The 25,755-nt window shown below is 36.5% G+C and overlaps 2 protein-coding genes across 2 annotated transcripts; both read right to left on the bottom strand.

Moving 5' to 3' along the window:
- Positions 1 to 1,239: 1,239 nt before the first annotated feature.
- LOC109240849 (protease Do-like 2, chloroplastic) lies at positions 1,240 to 23,765 on the bottom strand. The gene is made up of 21 exons (XM_019407532.1): positions 23,438 to 23,765; positions 20,560 to 20,739; positions 19,945 to 19,995; positions 19,177 to 19,250; positions 18,832 to 18,895; positions 17,602 to 17,646; positions 16,052 to 16,159; positions 15,376 to 15,453; positions 14,478 to 14,544; positions 14,208 to 14,266; positions 13,515 to 13,614; positions 6,194 to 6,273; positions 4,835 to 4,891; positions 3,415 to 3,518; positions 2,928 to 3,015; positions 2,756 to 2,841; positions 2,609 to 2,633; positions 2,451 to 2,522; positions 2,215 to 2,265; positions 2,019 to 2,079; positions 1,240 to 1,933 (listed from the first exon to the last, which is right to left on the bottom strand). Exons 1-21 carry the CDS (start codon positions 23,612 to 23,614, stop codon positions 1,686 to 1,688), a joined length of 1,875 nt encoding a protein of 624 aa, XP_019263077.1. The 5' UTR covers positions 23,615 to 23,765; the 3' UTR covers positions 1,240 to 1,685.
- LOC109240850 (60S ribosomal protein L44-like) lies at positions 11,660 to 13,508 on the bottom strand. The gene has a single exon (XM_019407533.1). The coding sequence runs from the start codon at positions 12,702 to 12,704 to the stop codon at positions 12,390 to 12,392; it is 315 nt and encodes a 104-aa protein (XP_019263078.1). The 5' UTR covers positions 12,705 to 13,508; the 3' UTR covers positions 11,660 to 12,389.
- Positions 23,766 to 25,755: the final 1,990 nt, after the last annotated feature.

Below are 25,755 nucleotides of genomic sequence, written 5' to 3'. Positions count from 1 at the left end.
CTCCAGTATATTATATTGGACAATTATACTTGCTGGAACTCCCGTAAAATTTGCGGGAGTTCCAGCATAATTATGCTTGAACTCCCGTAAAATTTGCGGGAGTTCCAGCATAGTTATCCTGGAACTCCCGTAAAATTTACGAGAGTTCAAGCATACTTATGCTGGAACTCCCGTAAAATTTGCGGGCGTATTTTTTCGGATTTTGAACAGTGTTTTCGCTCAGATTTAAAGTGGCTAAATTTCGATGACTTTTGAAACTTGGCTATTTTTCAACGACCAGTGGTAAATCTGGCTATTTTTGAATTTCTCCCCAAAACATGGGCTATTAAAATTTTGAGGGGCTATAGAGGGTGGTTTTCTCAAAAAAAAATCCGACTATAATTGGTTTGGTTTGATTTTAACTAAAGAAAATCAAACCGAAACCAAACCAACCCGACATTACATATATAGAAATTTTAGATATATTTAATATCTCAATATACTTATTGTGATGTAATTTATAAATATTTCTTAAAAAAATTCATAATTTTATCTTTTAAGGTATTATTTCAAGGTTGGACTTAGAACTTTTGAATGATCCAATAAATTTTATAGCTATTAATATTAGTAAATTAAATAATACTAACAAAAGCCCAAACCAAGATTAAATCAATACTAATGCTAACAAAAGACATTCAATTCAATATTACGAACGGGAATGTATTGAATATTTATTTTTTATTTTTCAATAATTTAGATAAAAATGCATAACCTATTTTTATTTTTCTTTAGCGTTTAGTCATATAATTAATACTCCCTTATTAGTCTATTTATTTTAGCATGACTTAGTACTTTTAGATTATGTTTATTTTTATTATGGCTTTTTAATTAGCAATATTTATATTACATAATTTTATTATCTTTATTGTTAAATATTTTAGGATAATGCCATGACACATCTCATATTTTGTATTATTTTCTTGAAAAATACTTTATATAGTTGTATCTTACTAGGGTTAAAGAAATATTTAGAGCATACGTTATATGTTTTGTTCTACGAAGATTTTACCGGGAAAAAAATCCGAAAAAACCTGAATAACCCGAAAATCCGAGATTGAAAAACCCGAGATTTATTGGTTTGGTCTGGTCTTTAGATTTAATAACCCGAAACAATTGGTTTGGTTTGGTAATTGTAAAATCCAAACCAACCCTACCTATGTACACCCTTACTTAGGATGATAGTTTATGTAAATAGAACTATTTGCGAAACATAGTCTTTTATTAATTGTTGTCAAAATTGAATCGTGTCAATTACAAAACATAAAAATAAATAAAGAGAAGCATGTTCCCTAAAGGGAGACTACATACCCGTGAAACAAAAAAAAAAAAGCACTCAAAAATGCTCCATGCCTAATCTATAGTACAACATTTCCACCCACAAACTAATTTCAACTGGAGGACATTTTTTGCTGCTCCCTCCATTTGTACTGGAAAATGATTATCCACTTTTTTGGCCAATCTTGCAATAGCTTTGACAAAAAGGACAGCACTAAAGCCCTACTATACAGATTCTTCATGGACAAAATATTGCTTGGTCATCTGTGTGAAGTATCAAGGAACAAATAACTGTCAAAGTAAACCATCTTAGAGATGATATCTAAAGAAGGCTCCAGGTGAGAAGCTAAACTGAACTTTATAGGTCATGATCAAGACCAAAGAAGCCCCTCGTAGCCGAATTCAGAATTAGAAACTGGACTATCACCAAACTCGTGTTGATCGGTTGCTTCATCTGGTCTGATGGAATCAATATATGGTTCCAAGAGATCGGATGATCTTTCAGCTGGAATTCCGTAGTCTTTAAGAATACTAGCTGATGCAGATACGGCTGCTTCCCTTTCCAAAACAACCAGAAAGTTGTCCTCAAACTCGAGCACTAGATATTTATCCTTGCAAGCTGCATGAATAAACATATATGACCATTCATAACTGCTCGGGTTAGAGTAACAGAAGCTAAAATGATTATCTGTACCAACACTTACAATCCACTAGATGAGCCAAATGGTGAATGTTCTTAATTCGAGTGCCATTCAACTTCAAGATCTGCCAAGAAATTGCTATTTGAGATTTTATTCAAGCAATATAAATGACTAAAAATGGAACTTTGATGTACAAACCAATTATTCTTCATGATTAAACTTGGGAAGGATTATGAAATCAAAGTGGAAAATAACTTGCCTGCTCATTGCTTATATCCTCGTACCCGATATTCACTTCATTCGCCAAGACCTGTAAGTAAAATAACGATTACCAACATAGCATTCCTTACTTAGATTTAACCCGTCAGCATCATAAAAGAGGTGGCACTGACTCGGGGCTGGGTGTGTTCAAACTTTCAAGTCCAATACAAAAAACAGCAAGTGGCTCAGGGTTGCAGATTGATTGTCAAAGACTGAAATTTTCTCTTTATATACCTGTGATAGTACAACAATCTGTTCTCCTTCGAACTTTGCCAAAGAGTATCGAGCCTTTGTCAATAGTTTTAGCTGACAAAATTCATAGAAACCAGTTAATTTCAACCATAGTAGAATGTTTGTAATCTTGTGAGCAATCACCCATTTGTGAGACTCACCCCTATGCTATCTTCACATTCTTCCCTGGCAAACAAAGATGAACAAATTGCTTTCAGTCCAAGAATTGGTGCACCAGAATCTACTCGACGAGATAACAGAATGCTAGCCCCATTAAGAAAATACAAGGATATCTTTAGTAATCTTACCCTATTAAGGGTTCGGATAGTGGTGTAAACACCAAGCCGGCAACTATTAGGTATGAAGGCTGACCGCATTCTATGTGATAAGGAACCTTCAGAAGAGAGCAACTGATTTAAATCAATTATACAGAGATTAAATGATGGTGTCAACAAAGAAACAAAGGGCCAGCGAACATACCAAATGCACACGTGGCTTCAAAACTGCTTGAACTTTCATGAATTCCCCAGCTCTAATAATACCAAGCTCGGCTACATCACCAGTGAACCTGAAGAGGACAAAACCTTTGTGTAACATATAAACAGGCATATGTGCAAACTTTACAATAAGGGGGGTAATATGACTAGGGAGCATGAGGACCTTCATATTTGATGCTAAGGATCGTGGATCAAGTCATCAATGAAATAGAATAATTTACCAGTTAACCCTGATTGTAGTATAAGACGATAATGACCCCACTAGCCAAAGAAAAATCAAAAGAAGAATTTTGATGCAGAAAACATCAAAGTAGTTTCTTGCAAATTTGGCATTACCACTCAAGAAGCAGCTCCAAAGTTAGTAGTTATTCAAACTGAAAATGAAGTGACTAATTTTTGTCAACATTGTATTGCTTTTGGGATTATGCTTAAATGCAAATCTAATTTCTCTGGAAGTAACTAAGCTTTACTTTTGACTGATGAGATAGCGAAATGCAATGCGTGCACTTGATCGAAATGGCACTGTCCCTTCACACCCGATACGGACACCATCAAAGCTAACAATCACGTCTCCCTGAAAAAGATGAACCAAGTATTATCCAACCTCGTGACATTACCATAATAACATCCTAATGATAATGGAAAAACTAACCCTGCCAAAGAGACAGGCATACCCATGCGAAATAGGTCAACTAACTAAAAATGATCAAAGATACTCTACACTCTTCTTTTCCAAGTCATTAGGAGTTTATGAATAAAGCTACCCTATATTGTAGCGGAGAGACAATCTCCCACATATTCTAAAACTTTCTACTCATTCATCTAAGTGATTCTCTACATTGTATTAAGATTTAGCATGGAGAAACTTCTCTTTTTTAGCGTCTTAGAATTCCCGACTAAGTCTAGGCCGGGCATCTTCAAATCATATCTGTCCTCTTTGAAATCTCGTACCAATATCCCAACACAGTAGACAGGTAATAGTTAATAGAATTCACAAAATTCACTCCTGCAACTGTCCAAACCCTTCAGGGGCTATTTCGATACCTATCCTCACATCTCTTGTGACCATACAATTACTAAGAGAAGGAAGTTAGGTAGCAAAATTACTATTCTTGGTCTAGTGCAATCTAATTGTGGTTCATGAAAAAGAATTACTGACCATCTAATTAGACTATTCAAGAGATTTCAGCAAATAAAAAGCTTGTGTAGGAGAGAGTTGATGCTCAATAGTCTAGACTCTCATGAAAGCACTAGACCCAAATCCAGTTCCTTTTGGTCTCTTAAGACTTGCCAATTTGTTCATAGCGTCAGGGTAAACCTTTGTACAATAGCCGTCTCAGTAGAATTTATCATGCTCTTGATAAGTTGACAAGATTTGAAGAAATCAGATCTAAACATGGAAACTCATCTCAGAAAAGGTTGAAATTTTATATACTGATGCCTATTATAACCGACTCTCCAAAATAATGGGCACAACAAGATAAGTTTTTCATGGTGTTCTTTCTCTCTAACTTAGATCCGCCTATGAAACACTCGTCACCAGATCCTTAGTTGTGATATGATTCACAGATTCGTACAGTAAACAATATCGGCTGATTCAGCCTTAGCCTCGTAGACCTCATAATTGGTTTGAGGCTTTTATTATAAGCTATTACTTTCAGCGAGCTTCTCATGAAATACAATTCCATTTTACGCTTCTCAGCTACGCACTAATTCTGACTCCCATTAAAAAAAATCTTATTTTCATGGTCCTGCCAACCCATTAAGGGTTGACATTAACAAGTAAAACAGAATGCACGAGTACGCTCAAATGTCATAGAACATAATCATGCATAACAGCAAAATCTCTAGAAGTCAAAAGGTTCATGAACGGTTACAAATTGATGGTACCTCTTTCAAGACATTGCTAACATCAGAAGTAGGTTCAACTTTCCGCACGAGTACGCCCTGCAAATCAATTACCAATCATGTATTGAACAAGGATATCTAGAGATTAGTGATTAACCTTTCCATACAGATACTATCAGCAAACACTATACTTGAATGCCTCGAGCACATTATTGCCCCAGGCATCTTCAATTGACAAATGCAAAATAGGTTTGCTTTCTGATGAGGCATAAATTAGAAATATCTAAGTTGATAAAAGCGCTCAGTTGACAGGTTATGTCACTTAATTACATGATTGGCCGAATTGAAGGGGTACACACAATTAGAGACTTGAATGCTCATAACAGATCCTTCAACAAGATCCAGCAATGTCGCAGAAGAGGATATCATTGATGTTACTCAATAAGGGAATTTCCACTCTAAACAGATCATTTATGTGTTAAAAGATGTCAGCCTGGAGCCTTTACCTCAATCCCTACCCAGATGAACTCACTTTTCCCAAGATAGAAACCAAATGACACTTATTCTATTTTCTTTAACTCACTTTTCACATGTTTTAAATGATAACTTCTTTTTGGATGCAAAGGTAAGGAATTTTCTTTATGAGTACCACAAGAAACTATTCAAACATCTAGATTAAACATAAGATATTTTCCACTTTTCCATAAAGACATCTATTTTTTCTCTCTAGCCAGGTGTTCAAAAAATGCAACTAGCTACTGCATTCCAGTAGAGACTGCTTCCCTTATCTGATGACTGACTGTACCAACTGATTACTTCATGCTAAATGATTCCTGGCATGACCCATTGATTCCAAAGATATCAATAAACATAGACCAAATCTGCTTGGTATAATTACAATGGAACAGTAATTGGAGATGGCAGTGTTTTTAACTGATAACTGGCTCTGTATAATTGGAGATAGCAGTGTCTTATTTAAATGTCCACCTTTTCTCTCATATTTAAGGCCTTAAACAAAGATTCTGTCCTGATTTTCTGAATTCTCCACAACAAGCCCCTTTCTCTCTCTGTAGAACTTTAGCCACTGGATCCTTCCCCTTCTCTCACACTATTCATGTTGTTGTAGTACCCATTCTCTCTCTAGCAGTAACAAAGTTGTTTGAAGACTTCTACAGCGCTACTGGGAAACAAGAACAAACAAACAGCTAACTTAAAAAGAAAAAAGGGGTTTCATTTTGGTTCAAATATGGAAATTCGATCTCTCCTCTCTTCCCCTCCCCCACAAATAGACAATGACCAATAAAAGAATTAGTAAGGAACTCCACAAAGAAAGATATCTGTTATAAAGTGCTTATTCAACTCCATAAGGACTTCTTCATATATCTAGCTACAAAACCAAACCTCATTCGAAGGCACTTTCAAGCAGGCACGAAGTGCTGGACTCTCCAATTTTTGCAACAATACTCCAAGGCAAGGAAAACCTGAAATCGCAATACTGTTAGATAAGCTGTTGAAAACCTACAGGAACAAAAGAAGCCTTCAAATCAAATCATATAGAGCATTGGTAGTTCTGTAACGCATAAAGGATGGGACCAAGGAATTTCGCACACAACTAATTGCCAAATTACTATGCAGTATCTTGTAAGAGCATCTCATCTAAAAGCTTAAGCTGTTTGAGAGAGCACACTTTAATTTACTTAATTATATCGCCAACATGCCCCCTCACGTGGAGGCCTGATTTCTTTTTATGGGCCAAGCACGTGGAAATTCTTTTTGACAGTGGGTGGCGGTGAGACTAGAAACCAAGACCCCTGTCTGCTCTAATACTATGTTGAAGTGTGTAACCATCTCATCTAAAGTTTAAGTTGTTAGAGAGAGCACACGCTTAAATACTTAATTATGTCTTCAACATTGATAAATGAATTTCATCTTAATTGAGATAAAAAATAGGCACCACATGAACAAATGAGTGGTTTACAGTCAACAAAAAAAAATCGACAAATTAGTAACTAAAATTGAATGGACCAATAAATTTTTGAAAGTTACAGGTTAAAACTTCAACCTATGTTTAACATAATTACTAAAATAGCCATGCAATTAGAAGGAACCATTAGAACTAGCAATGATAAAGTAATACTAGAGCCTATATTGCTTTTGGGGCTTACACTATACATGATAGACCAATTTACTTTTATGCTTAAGGATTAAGGGCAAAAAACATAATAAAGGAAACCATTTTTGAATAAGGATGCATTGGGAAACGATAATGCCCCCACTTGCCCTCATGCCCTCCCACCTCTTCTCTCTAGGAATTGATTCTCACTGTGACCCTTTATCTATCACGTTATTTTGAATACTTCTTCAGGGCGTTCTACTACGAAAATTATCCACCTTATTAGGAGGCTGGTGGAGCAGTACAGGGATGGGAAGAAGGATCTTCATATGGTGTTTATTGATCTGGAGAAAGCGTATGATAAGGTTACTAGAGAGGTTCTATGGAGATGCTTGGAGGCAAAAGGTGTGTCGGTTGCTTACATTAGGGTGATTAAGGACATGTATGATGGAGCTAAGACTCGGGTTAGGCCAGTGGGAGGCGACTCGGAGCATTTTCCGGTTGTCATGGGGCTACACCAAGGATTTGCACTCAGACCATTCCTATTTGCCCTGGTGATGGATGCTCTGACACGCCATATTCAAGGGGAGGTGCCATGGTGTATGTTATTTGCTAACGACATTGTTCTGATTAATGAGACGCGAGACGGCGTCAACGAGCGGTTGGAGGCTTGGAGACATGCCCTAAGGGTTTCACGTTGAGCAGGACTAAGACGGAATACCTAGAGTGCAAGTTCAGCGTTGAGCCGACGTAACGGGATTGGACGTTAGGCTTGGATCACAAGTCATCCCCAAGAGGAGCAGTTTCAACTTTCAAGTACCTTGGGTCGTTTATACAGAGGGATGGGGAGATCGGTAAGGATGTCACTCACCGTATAGGGGTGGGGTGGATGAAGTGGAGGTTAGCGTCTGGAGTTCTGTGTGACAAGAAAGTGTCACCGATACTCAAAGGTAAGTTTTATAGAGCGGTGGTTAGGCCGGCTATGTTGTATGGTGTGAGTGTTGGCCAGTTCGGAACTCACATATCCAAAAGATGAATGTAGCAGAAATGAGGATGTTGAGGTGGATATGCGGGCACACTAAGATGGATAAGATTAGGAATGAAGATATTCGAGAGAAGGTGGGCGTGGCCCTCATGGATGACAAGCTGCGGGAAGCTAGGCTCAGATGGTTCGGGCACGTTCAGAGGAGAAGCTCAGATGCCCCGGTAAGGAGGTGCGAACGGCTGGCTTTGGTGGGCGCGAGGAGAGGTAGAGGGCGGCCTAAGAAGTATTGGGGAGAGGTGATCAAGAAGGACATGACGAGGCTTCAGATTACCGAGTACATGGCCGTAAATAGGAAGTTGTGGAGGTCGAGCATTAGGGTGGTAGGTTAGGAGGTAGTTACGCATATTCCTACGGCGCGCCAGAGTGAGGCTAGTCTGTTAGGATTTTGTTTTAGACTGCTAGTGGTTAATGTTGACTTCACATTACTCTTTCGTTCCTCTTAGTTGTAAGACTCCTCAAATATATAAAAGTTTCAAGACACGCTAAATATAGAATTTAATTATTAATTTTTTTTATCTCAAATTATACTTCTATTACGGATTTAAACCCTTATGATTGATTTTGAGTTACTTCTCTATTTATAAAGAATTGGATATACGATTAGGGGATTTATTAATAATTTTTAATATTATTAATTATTAAAAAGTGGATAACATTAACTATTAGTTAAGTCAAAAAAAAATTACCCTAAAGCCCATAAAAGGGCTGTTGTAAACAAAGGCTTAAAGCGTTATACAAACAAAAAAAAACAATTAAGCAAAAGAGAGTCACGTGATTCAAGCTAAAAGGTTTGAAGGGAACAAAGAAAGGGCTTATGCCTTAGAGATCAGAAAACAAAGAAACAGACGCACGGAATTACGAGAGGCGGCAGAAATTTCACGAAAAATTATAGGGTTCTTCACAACCCACTTGTTCCTGAACTCATGTATATAAAATTCTCTATTTGTCAATTATCCTACAGTAGTAACAGGTAAAATTGAAAAGTTAATTCCCTTCTTCCTCTATATCAACAATAAATTCGATGTTTAGGTGTGAAACTTTAAAATTAATTAAAATGCACTGGTTGTTGTAGAATCAATTATTTGACGGGTATAAATTGGACTGGGGTCTACGTATTGGCTCGAGAAGTTTTGAGATGAGTTGATATAACCCTTTACTAAAGTGGTCTAACTCACAAAAGCACGCATACAAGGTGTTTGATGAATTGCTTAAAAGAGTTTATATTTACTTAATTGGAGCGAGTGAATACCTATTAACTTAGAATTGTTCTAGCAAAAGTTTAGATGATTTATTATGATATATGTGCATAAATTTTCAGATGTTTGTGTTATTCTTATATGTTATTTTCATGTTGAAAATTTATGAAGAAGCAAGAATCTTTAGAAATACTTTTAGATGTTTATTTCATTCTTATGCCATGTTTTACATTTAAGGATACCAGCATGAGCATGTGCATGATGTTCCAAAAAGAAAAGCTTTAGACTGTGAAAAGTCACAAGAAGAAGTAGAAAGAAAAAAGGGAGTATCCCTTATTCTGAAAAGGGGTCATCGTCCAGGCCGAGGGTCCTGACCAAGGCGTTGACTTCCTGAAACTACTTGTGCCAAAGTAGGGAGCACACGAGCCGAGGGTCTCGTTGCTGAGAAATTACTTAGCCATGCTAAGGTATGATACATGAGCGCTGAGAACCATGAAGCGAGTGGCACCTCGTGGATTGGGCCTATTCGATCAGGTTGGAATCGAACCCGTGCCGATCACACGGTGACTGAGACAGAATTAAGTCAGGATAGTTGGAACTCTCAAAGTATAAAGTGAAGTATTTTTTTTTATAAGAAATAAAAAGAAAAGAATTTTTTTAAGAATATTCATAAACTGCTATTATGCAATTATTTTAGAATTGTTCTTATAAGCTTTATGTTTTACATGCATTTAGGATCTTTGCTCGTAATGTATATGTTATTAAAGTTTCGTCCCCTGTCGTTGAGACTCACTGAGTACAATGGATGGTACTGACGTTCTCTTTTGGGAACCTACGTTGGTCTGTGGTACAACGTAGGAACCGGTTTTGCAGGCGAGCAGACTACGAGTTAGGACTTCCTTCTCTTCCAGTGCTATTGGTGAGCTCTGCTTTTGTTCGTGGAGTATTCCTTAGAGTCATTTTTATTTAGCTATTTCTTTGTTTACTTAGAGAACTGGCCAGAAAATCTCATGTCCTGAGCAATGCGTCAGTTTATCAGTAGAGGCTTCATAGACACAGTCGGTAGGTTAAGATTCAGATGTTTTTTTATAATAACTTAGCAGTATTTCATTGGTTACTACAAATAAAGTTTTGAAGTTGGCTTGTTTTAGATATTTAAATTATTTAAAGGTATTTGGTTGCAGTACTGCCTTGTGGCATATAAAATTTGAAGTTATAATAGATTTGATAAGCGCAGATGGTTTGCTCGGTCATGTTTAGTGATCGGGTGCCGGTCCCAGCTTGTTCAGAAAATGGGTCGTGACATTAGTGTCAGGCTTTATCTACTGGTTATTGTTTTGCTTTTCGTCTATGTTCTTGTGAAGCTGTTATTTCTTTCTAAGTATATTGATGGTACTGATATACTGATATACTGTCTCTTTTCGTCTTCTTCAGCCGAGGGTCTATCGAAAACAGCCTCTCCACCCATCGGGGTAGGGGTAAGGTCTGCGTACAAACTACCCACCCCAGACCCCACTAGTGAGATTTCACTTGGTTGTTTTGTTGTTATTTTTGAGTATTTCCTCTGTTCCGTAAATGACGAAAGCGTTTGGAGTAGGAGGTTCAAATCATATGATTTTCGGGTGCATTGGAACAAAAAAAAACTATCTTTTTACTCCTCTGTCCCATTTTGTGGCATTGTTTGACTGACCACGGAGTTTAAAACAGAAAGACTTTTGAAACTTGTGGTCTAAAACCAGTCATAAACATGTGTAGCTATAAATCATCTCATTAAGGGTAAAATGAGAATTTTAAATTTAAATTATCTCTAAATATAGAAAGGTATGATTTTTCTGTGACAGGCTAAAAAGAAAAGTTTGCCACATATATTGAGACTGAGGGAGTAGAAGAAAATTGAAACACTAAGAAACTAGATGAAGAAGAATTATGAATCGCAACCAATTATAACTATAAAAATTTAAAAATATAGAACATCTTAGTAAAAGAAAAAAACTTTTTGCTTGCGCAAACTGTAATACTGCCAACTTTTAATATTCCTGAGCAAAAAATTCTCACAAACACACCCTTATTATCTTGCAGAATCAAAGAAGCATCAGCACTTTCTGCCAGAAGCGTCCATGGCGCAGAAGTGAAATGCTTTGGTCCTCTCTTTTGCAACCTACCCATTATGACAGGCTGACAATATGCAGAAAGATTCTAGATACTCACATAAGAGTAGAGCAGCTGCAGTAGCAACCGGCAAGTTGGTTAAGTTTAAAAATAAATTTCTGTTCAAAGTTTAGAACTGGGCTTTTTTATAACATACAACAACAACAACCCGGTAAAATCCAACAAGTGGGGTCTGGGGAAGGTAGAGTGTGCGCAGACCTTACCCCTACCCCGGAGGGGTAGAGAGGCTGTTTCTGAAAGACCCTCAGCTCTAGAAAACAAAAATAAACAACATGCAACTCAAAATTGTTAAGGGGCATCACTCAACCTCAAAATGTAGTTGAAGAAGTGACAACTGCCCAAGATCAATAAGGAGACAACATATTCTCTCAACCAATATAGGACACTATAACACCCACACCTCCCTTCTCGTCACTCTCAAGACTAGACATCTAGAGCGTGAACATCATAACATGGGAGCCCACAACTAAGTAAACCAAGAATATGGATAGATCTGGCTCCATTACCATACCAAGAAAATGGGCCTTGGCCCTAATTCAATCCCAAAAGCTAGCTCATGCGGTAAGAAATACCAAGACCTTAAGAAGACAACAAACCATTCCCCCAACTCTTTGCTTGTCCAAATTGCAATATTGTTATATAAAAAGGGATGCGTGGAATACCAACTGTTGAAATTCTTAAGCGAAAACCCTCATAAACCTACCCTTGCTTATCTTGCAGAACGAAGAAGCATCAGCACTTGCTGCCAGAGAAACGTCTGTGGCTCAGAACTGAAATGCTTTGGTACTCTCATTTGCAACCTGCCCATTATGACAGACTGACAATAGGCACAAAGATACTTGATTCTCACATAAGAGTAGAGCAGCAGCTGCTGCAACCGACAAGTTTGATTAAGTTTCAAACTAAACTTCTATTTTTGTTTTTTGAAAGACAAGGAAATTCGAACTTTAAATCATTGGAAAACAGAATTCCCGACACAGATATTAATGGTCAAGGATCTTAAACTACATTGCAACTGGAAAAGCAATTCCAATATGTCAGAACAGAAGAAGGCCATCTGCTTGAATTTTCCACTTAAAAGAGAGAAGTTCCCTTTGCCTTCTTATCTCCACAAATCTTAAAGGGCTTACACCGCTTGATTGGGTGCTGGGATACATGTTTGCACACTTGGCATTGCAACCTTAGCACAATCTTCTTGGTAGTTTTAGCCTTCTTGTGGAAGACAGGTTTTGTCTGTCCACCATAACCTGATTGCTTGCGATCATAATGTCTCTTCCCTTGAGCAGCTAAGCTATCTTTTCCTTTCTTGTATTGAGTAACTTTATGCAGGGTGTGCTTCTTGCACTCCTCCGATTTGCAGTAAGTCTTCTTAGTTTTTGGTTTCACCATTGTGAGAGCTGATGGGGTTTGTTACAGGAAGCACCTTTTGGTCTAACGGCGTCCACAGAACCTTTTTAAAACTGGGATTTTCTGTTCAAGTTTAGAACGGGGATTTTCTGTAACATGCAACTCAAAAGTGTTACATTTGGTGTAACCCAACCCAATATGTAGCTCATATGGTGGAACCGCCCCAGATCATATAAAGAGACAACACATTCTCTCAACCAATATGGGACACTATAACACCACCCTCATCCCTCCCCCCGGGCACTCTCAGGGCTACACATCTGGAGCATGAAAAAATACAACATGGGCATCAACGCTTCAGTAAACCAAGATTATGGATAGGTCTGGATCCAATACCTTATAAAATGGACCTTGGGCCTAATTCAACCCCAAAGGCTAGCTCATGTGGTGAGAAATGCCCAAGACCTTAAGGAGATAATAACTCATCCCCTAAAGCAATATAGAACACTTCAACAAAGAGTATTTTAAAAACAAAACAACAGGTATAGTCAACATTTGCAGGTTCTGAATAGGTTATCTTCTTTCCAAAATTAATTGAATTTTAGACATTTGGGTTGGATGCTTGTAAAATCCTAATTTCACAGGATTTAAACCCAAGTGTGTCCAATTGAAGGTTCTTTCCTTGTGATTCACCCAGTGGCCAATAGGTGTCATTTGGAAAATCGAAATTCTTGCATACCGGAAAATAAGATATTGGAACCAGACAGTGTTTGCAGAGGCCTGGATATTTAGGTAGTTTCCCAACATAGAATACCTTAAATTCACATATTTTCACAAAAGAGGGAGACTCACCACTGTACTTCCCGTTCCTTTCATAGTCTTCCAAAAAATGAGACACTACAGTAGTTGGGATGACATAACCAATATTTTCAGTCTCATCTGACCTGTAAACCTAAAAGACTTTTCTTGTCAAAACATATATCTGAAAAGAAAGCACAAACTTTAAAAAGAACTTTTCAGAGGAAAACATGAAGGCAGAGTCATCAGTTTGTCATAGTTGAAGAAACCAGCATGATGATAACCATGTTTTGACGGGGAAATGCACAAGGAAAATGATTCGCCCACTGATCAAAGGGCAGAACATATTGCTGTTTAGATTCAGGAAATTTGAACTTGTAAAGCAGAAAATATATCAAGAAAAGCTTCAAATAAGCAAAATGTATAAAAAGTAATTTGTGATATTATTGATGAGGCATATGGCTTCGGAGGCAATTACCAATTCCCAATGGTAGTAGTTTTATGGTCTGTCTTGAAGCAAGGTCTCAGACTAGTTCAAACATGCATTTCCGAACCAATGATGATAACAGTAGCGGTAGAATGAAGAACTAGCGCAATTAAGTAGTTAGAAACCATTTGAAACTTGAAGAGCAAACGCTGCATCCCAATTCATAAAGACATTATCTTTTATAGACCAAATGGTAATCCAGAAGAAGCCATAATTTAGTAACCTGACAATACCAATATCAGACTCAGACAAGAAACTACCTGAAATGCCACCCCTATGCACTCTCCATCGTCATTGAATGCAGGGCCGCCACTATTACCTAAAACAGTTGCTATTAGTAGCAGAAACTACAGTACAGAGAGAAAGCACAAGCCATGATCCTCGTACAAGCACATGTACGAAGTCATAACAAAAAGTTAGATTCTCTTTTCTTTTTTGTTCTTTTCTATAAAACAAGTTAGATTAATAAGAGAAATTTATTGGGCATTCTTTTATATATCAAGAGTCTCATCATCAATGTCCATATTTACCAGGATTTATTGCTGCGTCTATTTGAATGCCCAGCAGCTCAGATGATCCATGAGCATATGACGTGACCTAATGATGAAGACCAATATATGAGTTAGCACCAGTATTCAACATTTAGGAGAACAAAATAGTATAATGTGTTTTTTATCACGAGGAGTAAAAGGGAAGATCAACTTATTTTTTAAAAATTTCCCCCATTTCAGTATTAACTAAGAAATAAGGAAGCTGTTAACTTTTTTTGGTGATAAGTAAAACACCAGAGCCACTGTAAGCGTGATAAACTTTAACTGTAACAATAACCATTAAAAAGTGGGCAATAGTAAGAAGAAAACAGCGTAAAAGTAAAAGAAAATTCAAAAGAGAAAAAAAACAATTATCACAAAGAAGAATGGATATTCGCCATAGTGCCTAGCTTCCATCAAGATGCTAAATTGCTGGAGGTCATTGATGGAATGTCATTTTGCCCACTGTCCAGGTAATGTAATAGAGATGTTCCGCAAATTTTTGTTTAGGATGACGAACCTGATCTATAGTAAACGAACTGCCTTACAGCATAGGTTCTAATTTGGAAGTAGAAGCAACAAGAATCATGGTATCTCTTTATTGCTTCAATACCATGTCAGTAATAAGCATTTGTGAAATTCATGTATTATCTATGGAGGTTCCTAAGTAAATATTTCACGGTTCTTCTAACTGTAGAAAACTGTTACTCTTCAATATCAATGTGATAAGAGAAAGAGCAATCATAACATGTTAATCCAAATGGTGTGACCAGAAAATGATAATGAGCAGCACTGGCGAATGGAGCAATACGGACTTTTAATGACGATGAAGTTACTGCCTGGTAGCATAGATAAATTGATGAAACATTAAACTGAAATCCAAACAACATAAACAGACCTCAATTCTTGATACCACCCCTTTGGTCACAGAAATAGTATCTCCTCCAAGTGGATAACCTACAACAGTTACAGCATCCTGCAAGTCAGAAATAACTTCCAGCTTAAGAATTATACCTATGTAAAATGCAACAGAACTGGACAGATTTGAATTTGGGTATTAAATAAGAAGTCAAGATTTCATCCGAACTTCAATTGAAAATGGCAATTTCAGAAGAAGAAAATGGTTCAGCAAACTTCAAATGATAAAGTAATATATCCATATGGCTACTAGAGGTTTTCACTCTCTGTGAGCCACAAATTAGCTATTCCCAAAAATTAAGCAAGTTTTTTGAGCAAAGATTTCCCAAATTTCATGTAGATTTACTATTATTACTCCTCACAGAATAATTAAATCCAAATAAAAGCTAAGCATCAACTGTTATTTCTTCAATTGAAGCCAAACATTATACCAAACTGCTGGCATAAATAAGACATACCAGTACCACTAATATCAGAAACAATCTCAACCTTATTATAGAGTATCGGCAAATCCAAGATATATTACTCCAAAATCAAGTATGATTGGAAAACATTGTATATGACAAAATTAACATAAATGAGAAAGCAAATATTCCAAAAATACATGCATATATTTGGCACCAGAACTTATCTGTACTGAGGAATGTGAGACGCACCTGCAGATGAGGCAAGTGTCCAAAGCGGAGGGGCTCAGCTCCTTCCCAGAAGTCCTTACTTTCCACAGATAGCAAGGCTATATCACACTCCACTCCTCTAGCTAGAACCTGCATTTAACAGATGATGAAACTAAACGTCAAAAACCAATGACATTTTAGCTTGACACCACTTTCTGGTAAAGAGCCTTTTGACACCACTTTTCACCTAAGAATACTTATCTTTCCGATAGATCAGGCCTAAATGTAATCATCTCTCACTCAGCTTCTGGTTTTCAGCATAAAATAAGAAATTTTGTTAAAAATATTCCAGGAACCAAAAATCAATTATGTTATAGCACTTTCGACACTGACTCTCATCTATAAAAACCAACTTTTCAAACAATCAGGCCCCTATACTCACCTAGCCTATGATTCTCAACATCAAAAAGGAGATCTTATTAAAGAATAGCATCCCTTTGTTCAATTTATAGTCTAACATTTAGCAGGCATCACTAAATGCATCGTCTTAAAGTATTTGCTGGTTGTCAAGACTCCAGATTCAATTTATTATTTCGCCTTACAAAAGAAAAGAAAAAAAGTGAAGCGGTCTATTTAGTTTACCTATCAATTGTTTAAAATCGGAAACTTTTCAGGAGCTCCCAGTGTGGATGGTATTTGCATACGCACATATGCAGAGAGACAGAATAAGAACAGTCGAAATAATGAGTGAAACCACAGATAACTAGAGGACTGTAGTTCTTGTCTTCTTTAAACAAGAAATCGCAAAGATCAAACCGGAACTTCCGAGGAATAGTTAGCATACCCTCTTTTACTGGATTTGGTGAAGTCATCGTCTTTCAGTTACACCTAATAGGCACAGACTCAACTCAGACACCTTGACCACACCATAATGTGTACACTCAAATAATACACAAGTTTAGCCTGTACCTAAACCGCATTGAAAAGAGTAAAACGTATCTATTTGATACCTATTTTTGGGTCCAGTATGACTAAGTTAAAGAATAAAACTGTGTCTTTATTGTGTCAGATTATAAATACACCAAACCCTGGAAATGCACCACTTCATCTAGGCGTTGATAAAAATAAAAATCAATTGCTTTTGAAGCTAATTTCTTAATTGAAGCTCCACAATTATTTGAGCGAAAAAAAAAAGAAGCTAATTTCTTATTCTCTAGTAACATCTTACTTTAAATAAGCATAAAATTTCCATCTTATAGATTGAGTCATAATACCAAATGCGATTACTGCTCTTTGAAGGAATTAGCTGAAAGCTCCAAACTTATGTTCCAACAGACATATAACATGCATTATCAACTAACTACTAACCCAAGGAGCCCGTGGTAAACCTGCTAAGTGGGTTGTGTCACATTTCCTCTTACCAGATCCCAGATAGAAAGTTTTGGTTTAGATCAGCAAGCAGTTGGGCTGGGTAAATATCTATGTCTACCTCACCCAAGTTTGCATCCTTAAGACTTCTACCCCATAAAAAAAGATTTACAAGAAGACTCCCAGGTAATATAGGCATTGACAAATCACCGTGGAAAGCATACCTTGGCAACATACTTGGTGTCATCTCCCCTTTTTTTCACTTTAACCTGCCACCAAAAAGATACTTCATCTAAAAGTGCATTTTTTATATGCATATATTAGAAAGTTTAATAAAGATGTGGGTAAAAAAACCTTCTATACTTGCAAGAGGTCTCCACCATTTATGACTAGCAAGTCAGAAGCCATGTATACACTAGAGAATAGTGATGAAAATAGTAGGGCTTAGAAATGGACCTTGATGACATGGATGGAGTAAATTGCAAAAAGGGATGGATTTTCACGTGGTGATGTGGATTAGGAGGGATATTTTTTCCCTGGGTTAGATAACCCAAACGTGACCTCTTTAAGTTTTTTTAAAGCCAAATTACAATTCTCTAAGACTTTGCACAGTGCCATCCAAATCGTTTAGAATTTCTCTTTGCCATTGAGTTTAGAGATTATTGCCCTTTGCTATGCCAATCATTTTCCTGGCGGAAAGAAAGTCATCCACATCAGGAGACATGAGCCTCTATTTTTTATGTCAAGTTGTTTCTCATTTGAGTAGTCCCAACACCCCTATCGCTGTAATTAGAGGGAGAAGTGCATGGAAATTTTCATTACCATGCATTTAGATTTCCTTTCCAGCAAGTTTTTGACAAAAAAATGTTGCCCGGGATGAAAAGCTGCAACAAAGTTTTAAAAACTAGAAAAGAAGTGTGACTATAAAATTCGTGGAAGGCACAGTGCAAAGCCTAAAAAGTAAAGAAGACAAATCGTGGAGTTACTTTTTCACTTCTACATCTTCTGCACGCTTTTTTTTTTATAACAAATCAAAAGTTTTCTTCCTTCACGGATTCACCTTTAACAGAAAAAAGAAATAAAGTGCATGTTAACCTTTTTCCAAAAATGCAGTCTAATCCTAAAGTCAAGCCTTGATCTGTGGACCGTGGTTATGGATGACCTAGATTTTCCCTCCTCTCAGAAAAAGAAATATTATATCCAACACAAACCACACTACAGGGTTTACATAACAAAACAGAATTACCATTATGATTTACTGGTCATGATATACAATTCACATGTCACCATTTGCTCTAGTTTAAGGGCTTTCTATTATTTCATGAAAAATGTATTCTAGAAAAATTCATAGCAGGCTAATAAAAAATTCATATTCTAATAAAAGCAGATAGACACATGGAAGAGTCAGTTAATAGGAAGATTGTCAGTATAGCAAAGTAAAACTGCAAAAATACCTGGGTATGATGTTCAACACAATGTGCATTTGTCAAGAGTTTCCCATCACCAATCATGAAAGCACTGAACAGATCAAACAACAGTCAGAATCGTAGACACTCCCATCCCCCGTCCTAAAAGATGTAACACACACACACACACACACACACATAACATTGAATTATCGTACAGAACAACAATTCCTCATAAGTAATTACACATTATGGAACAACTTCATTCCATGTCTCCTAATGAGAATCAAAAGCCATTAAGCCCAATCGAGAATAACTTTTTACAGGAAATTTTCTTTTTCTCACAACTTTTAACGGAAATAATAAATTTGAGCAAAAGTTGGAAATGCATGCCTTCCTGTACTTGCAAATTGTCTTTGTTTCTGCCAAGGGAGGGAATAATCTGGAGCGGTGTGTGTACAGTAAACCTACAGATAAGCATAATGGAAAAGGAAAAAGTTAGTGCATTACATTTTAAATTTACCATGCATTCCGGGAAATGATTAAAAATCCAACTGCAGATATATGTGAAACGACTATTCATACTGTTAATATACCTACTGATGCTAAAAAAGAAAATTGATTGTCATTCATTGTTTATGGAGGTCTATGTCATTTTATGTCATTCATCTTAATATTAGGGTATTTTAGACCCTAATATTAAAATATTGAAATCAACTTATGTCAAATGGAAGCGCCAACGAAGCATACAAAAAATGCACCAACAGTTTTTCTTGAGGCTAGCATACAATATTTAAGATCAGACTATGTGGTTTTTATTTGTATATAACAATATATGGCTTAAGACATCAGATAATCGGGAATTTAGTCTCAACTCTAAACACAGCAGTGAAGAGATCATTAAGCAAGGATGAGCTGAGATCAATTTGCTACAGGTTTAGTAGTAAGGGTCAGTATAGAATGTTGGTAGGAGCCAAAGGATAATACTTGGTAGGAGCTAAAGGTTCAACCCTCCACAAGTAATTATCGTAGAAAGAGAAAGTACAGATACAAATTCAGTCAAACAATCAGCAAATTAAAAAGAAATCTCGAGCTTCAAAGATGAGGCCTCCAAACGAAATGAGCATAATAAAAATATTGCCATGTTAACCACATATTTACCTTCACAACAGCATTCAGAAAAGTTGCATCTTCAATGATACCAGTTTCTACCTGGAAAGAAAGCAACTTGGATAGTGGGGTGTAGAACAGAAAGACTACATGAAACTTCGTTTAGGGACATGATAAAGAAGAAAGGACTTATAAGCACCAAACTAAATAATTCAATGAGTAAAACCATTAAGGATCAAATAAACAGGTGAATGGAAGCTAATATGGAGATAACACAGAAGTATCAAAGTACACACGAACTTTGATTGTCCATGAAAACAGCCTTATATCTAGAAAAACCAATCTCGAGAATATTGCTGTTGTTTTCAAGCACAGCAAAAAACAGTAAAAAGGTGACACAAACATAGTAAAGTAGAAGAAAATGCATATTGCATCCCAACAAGGCTAATTAATGACTCTTATGGACAGATCAAGAACATCACTGTGTGATAAAAACTATGGCAGAACCAAGATATGTGAAAAATAATAAGGCTTTTCAGGTTCTCAACTCACCCTCCCTCAGTGACCCAGCTTTTTGCCTTCTAATTTATAGGTCTCATGAATGAGAAAGAAAGAAAGTCACCTCGACAGCACAAACAGAGGAAGTAATATTACTGTCTTTCATACCTGCTGCTCCTTTGACTCAAATACAGCTCCCTTTCCTGCTCCTTTCCTCTGCTGACCAGATGATTTAAATGCAGTTGATTGAGATCGCCCTGCTTCGTTTTTACTACTTCTACCATTTTTATTTGCCAATAGCCTTTCTTCTTTTGATCTCCATGGGAAGTTCTGCTTACCAACTGCTTTCTGAATCCATCCTTTGCTTGTTAAATAAAATCTTTACTGATGAACAAAAAGAAAAATACCTTTTTTCTAAATTAGGACAAAGTAACATGACAAGCGCACGGCCATGAGTACTGAAAACACGAACTCATAAGAGCAATTCAGGCTATATGAATCATCAAACTTACGTGGAATTCAAGCACGAGCTATCACCAACAAAAGCTTTTGCTGCGTGTTTCCTTCACCAAAACTTTCTTTCACTAATTCATTAGTTATATCTTTTTCATCAAGTGACAACAGAACAAACAACAAAAAAATTGAATTCCAACTTCTCTAAAAGAGTGTTATAGGAAGTTGCCAAAAGCAGAAGACATAGTACCCTTTGAAGAATACAAGAGAGCTAAGAGGGAAGTTAAGAAGGCTATTAGTAAAGCCCGAGGGGAAGCTCTAGATGGCTTGTTCCAAAAGTTATGGACACAAGAAGAGGAGAAAGAAATGTTTAAACTAGGACGACTGAGAGAGAAGAAGAGTAAGGATTTAAACCAGGTGAAGTATATTAAAGACGATTTTCAACAAGTGTTGACACGAGATAACGAGATCAAGGAGAGATGGAGAGGCTTTTGATCAATTGTTCAACTCGGACCAAGAGAATAACATTTTAGACCTCTATATGTCTGTGTACGATAGAAACTTTAGCTACACTCGTAGAATTGAGACCATAGAGGTAAAGAATACCGCGAAAAATATAAGGATTAGAAAATCTTGTCGTTCAGATAGTATCTCTATAAAGATTTGGAAGTGTCTTGGAGAGGTTGGAATAGAATGGCTCACCAAGCTGTTCGATGCTATATAAAGAAGTGGTAGGATGCCTGATGAGTGGAGGAAAAGTAACTTGATTCCAATTCACAAGAACAAAAGAGACATTCAAAGTTGTGGAAACTATCATGGTATTAAACTCATGAATCATACGATGAAACTCTGGGAAAGAGTGATAGATCATAGATTAGAAACACGAGAAGAGTGACAGAGAACCAGTTTGGATTTATGTCCGGTAGATCGATAACAGAGGCATATTTTTGTTAAGGCGATTGATGGAAACATGTTGCAAAAGGAAGAAAGATCTACATATGGTATTCATTGACCTAGAGAAAGCAAATGATAGAGTACCATGAAAGGTCTTTTGGTGGGTGATGGAGAGGAAAGGAATTCATATTAAGTATATAAATGCCATAAAAGACATGTATGAAGGAATCATCACTAGTGAGAAAACAGTAGGAGATACAGAGGAGTTACTTATAATAGTGGGTTTACAATAGGGATTGGCATTGAGCCGCAACTTGTTTATCCTAACTATTGATGAGCTAACCAACACAATACAAGATGATGTCTCATGATGTATGTTATTTGCTGATGATGTTGCATTAATTGATGAAATTAGCGAGGGTGTCAACCAAAAGCTTGAAGTATCACCGGCAATCCTTGTTCATAATGGTTGCGGAGTTCTCTCCAAACTACTGGTCAAGAGTTCAAGGCTGGTAAACGATCTAAAAAAAGACTAAATACATGTAATGTAAGATTAGTCAGCATCAGAAGAGCGAAGTTGAGGTGAGACTAGATCGGATTTCGATGCCAAAATGCAAATAATTTAGATATCTAGGATCGTTGTTTCAAGAAAATGAAATGGTAGATGAAGATGCTACTCATATGATTAAAATCGAAAGGATGAAACGCGAAAGTGCTACAAGGATATTATGTGATAAAAGGATGCCTACCAAAGTGAGAGGTAAGTTCTATAAAACAACTTTAAGACCTGCAAAGTTATATGGAGTGAATGTTGCGCTGCTAACAACAGAGAAGCGAATACTAAGATGGATGTGCGATATAAGATTAAGTGACTACATATGCAATAAGGATAAATGAGAGAAGATCGCTTAAGATGGGTTGACCATGTCTCGCATCGACCTACAGATGCACGTGTCCGTGGGTGTGAAACTATAGTGAGGGAAGGAGTTAAAAAAGAACATGGTAGACCTAAAATCACATGAAAGAAAGTTGTCTCAAAAGACCTACAAATCCTTTGAATCAGTGCAGACTTAAAGATAGAGTATAACGAAAGATAAAGATCCATACAGGTGATATCTACTAGTTGCGAATAGGTTTTAGACTTGTTAGAGAATTTCTACTTTATTTTATTTGGTATGATGATGATATGAGTTGATCTAAAGGAATAAGTGAGGACTCTATAGCCAACCCCAACTTGTTCGGAACTGAGACATAGTTGTTGTTGTTGCAACTTCTCTAATTGTCTTCTATCTCTTTATCAGCTATGTTCCTTTACATCTTGGATAACGGAAATCATACATGAACATATTTGTATCATATCCTTTTCTTATATCTTTCTAGCATCCACTGCCAAGAAAAGACATAGCAATACGAGCATTCATGTGTCAAAGGCATTTTAACAAACATAATAAAAACCAGTAAACCCAAAACTCGAATTTCCCTTCATTGGTCATTTTTGCACTTAGCTCAAGAGGTGCAATACTTATTCAAGACTTATACTAATCAGAAAATTGTTAAATCCCAAACCAATATGTAGGCATTTTCTAAAAAAAAACAGCTCAGAAACGCAATAAAAAGACACTTTTTATTAAAATTAGAGAATAAAGCAAATGCTTAACTGGAAAGTAGTAAAGACAAGAAATTGGGCTTGGTAATGTACCTCTGAGGTGGAATTCTTGAGACCCTTCTTTTGAAATTGATTTTGATGTACAGCTTTAGGAATAAATAAAGAAGAAGAAGAAGAAAAAGGTCTTATGGGTGTTGAGAAGCGGTAGGACGTTAGAGAGTATAGTGAAGTGCCGACAGAGAACCAGCAGGTTGCAGCTGCAGCTGCCATATTTATGTACTAACAAAATGTAGCAAATGCAATGGAGAGGACTAATTTGCTATAGTGTTATAGAAAGGAACGCGGCCTGTTTTCCTTATCCACAAAATCGTCCTGCTAAGGTAAATATTCACGGCTTTTTGGGTTTTGGCGCCTCCTCTTGTGCCTGCGGTACCCCTACTTCTTATTCAACAAATCAATTAGCTACTTAAATAATAGGTATAGTGTTACGAAAGTAATAATATAAAATAAGAAAATAGACAAGAATGCAGGGAGCAAGAGAGAAAGATTCTTATTTTTTCCATATATTCAAGTGTGTACAATGTAATGTCCAACCCTCTATTTATAGGATGACATTGAGGTGTACAAAGGGATATCATAAATATGGTATTAACTATTGAGATCATGGGGAAGAACATGGAGGAAGTTATAGAGTTATGGGAGTTACAACCATAATGGTGAAGAATAGTGGGAAGTTAATGGAGAAGAGTAGTGGGAGTAACTTCTTTAGGAGTTATAGACATCCACTACAAAATATAATATTTCACAACATTCCCCCTGGATGTCTATAGATAATGTGTCTCGTTAAAACCTTACTAAGAAAAAACCCCGTGGGAAAAAATCTTAGTGAAGAAAAAAGAGTACACATATATTGTAATACGCATTACTTGCTGCCTCATTAAAAACCTTGCCAGGAAAATCCAGTAGGATAAAACCTTAGCTAAGGGAAAAAGAGTACAGCGCGTATTTGCCTCCCCTGATGAAAATATCACTTATTCTTCGGAGACCACGAATTCCAAGCTTGTATAACAACTTCTCTAATATTGAGATCCGCAATGCCTGTGAAGAAGTTTGTCAAATTATCACTTGAGCAAATTTGTTGAAGAACTTTGGTGAATGTGCTTTATTTTGTCTCATTCGATAGTCCTTCTTTCAATTGAGCTATACATGCAGTATCATCTTCAATGTGATTGGAACCTTGTTGAATATCACAATATGGCATTACTCTCATATACAAATAGATTGTTTCAAAAACGAATTTCAGAAAATGCCTGCATTTCCATAACCAACAAAACCTTGACAATAATTGTTAGAATCAACAAATCTATATCAAAGATTCCTTTTGCAATATAACACTAATTGTATTTCAATATACATAGGAGTAAAAGTATAGCTCGCTAAAATATTGTTATACTTATGGTTCTAGCAAGATACATTAGTGCACCAGTTGCAACAGACACAAAAATAAATCATGCACACCATGATTACTCTAGTCCACATAAGGATCTGCTGAAACTTTATATTTCAGAACAATTTAAATCTTCAAGGATTTTCATTATACACGTATCAAGTTTTTCATGTACTGTCAAATTAAAACCTAAAAAGGATTTCATCCACCATAGGAGAACTTATCTCCATATAAAATGCAAGAATATTTATGAAAATCTTGTGCTATAAGTCGTCTTTATGTCTATCGACTTGACTTTTCATTTCACTTTCAGGTGTTGGGACTATCCGTCTTCAAATTTTTAGGTGAAGTCAATTTTCATTGCGTATTTTTCATTTGGCCAATCATTTATCTGTTCAAATTTCATGACACATTTGAGCTCAAGATCCTCGTCAATATTAATAATATTGAACGCTACATTATATCAACAATATCGTCGACGATAATTTTACATCGGTTCCATCATCACTCAATAAAGACATTACTTATCGAGATCTCATTATTTTCACATACCTGAGCCTCTCCCATGAGGTCTTATGAAGTGTTATGTCATGGTGCTCTTATATAGCACTTGCCTCTTTATTATGACCATCTTGAACATTTGCTCCTCTTCTTCTTCAAGGAGTTTTATCTTTGGAACCGATTAGTCTATTACGCTTCATGCGTTCCATAGACTATGTCCATCATGGACTTTATTCTATTTGGAGCATTAGTAGCTGAAATATGACATTTAGTTTGGGTCAGCAAATGCGCATGAATATTTTGCAAATGAATTATCTTGTATGAGGATCTAAGCGTACTCATAATAATTCATTCCATGTATTACTTTTTTCAGCTGCTCATTTTCTCCCCCTAATGTTGGGATCACCAACACATATCCCCAACCATCTATGGGGACCAATCTTTGTGCATTGTGGTGGCACAA

This window comes from Nicotiana attenuata, unplaced genomic scaffold (genome assembly GCF_001879085.1).
Source record: "Nicotiana attenuata strain UT unplaced genomic scaffold, NIATTr2, whole genome shotgun sequence".
Lineage (NCBI taxonomy): Eukaryota > Viridiplantae > Streptophyta > Magnoliopsida > Solanales > Solanaceae > Nicotiana > Nicotiana attenuata.
The sequence above is the reverse complement of the archived record's forward strand: the minus strand, read 5'-3'. Positions and strand labels throughout refer to the sequence as shown.

What these genes read in the sequence shown, in the direction of transcription:
- LOC109240849 (XM_019407532.1), bottom strand. Translation starts at nt 23,614, where the DNA reads ATGGCAGCTGCAGCTGCAACCTGCTGGTTCTCTGTCGGCACTTCACTA. An exon ending in TCAAGAATTCCACCTCAGAG is followed by an intron (nt 20,740 to 23,437) that starts GTACATTACCAA and finishes GGATGGATTCAG; the next exon opens with AAAGCAGTTGGTAAGCAGAA. An exon ending in AGACGCAGCAATAAATCCTG is followed by an intron (nt 14,267 to 14,477) that starts GTAAATATGGAC and finishes CAACTGTTTTAG; the next exon opens with GTAATAGTGGCGGCCCTGCA.
- LOC109240850 (XM_019407533.1), bottom strand. Translation starts at nt 12,704, where the DNA reads ATGGTGAAACCAAAAACTAAGAAGACTTACTGCAAATCGGAGGAGTGC.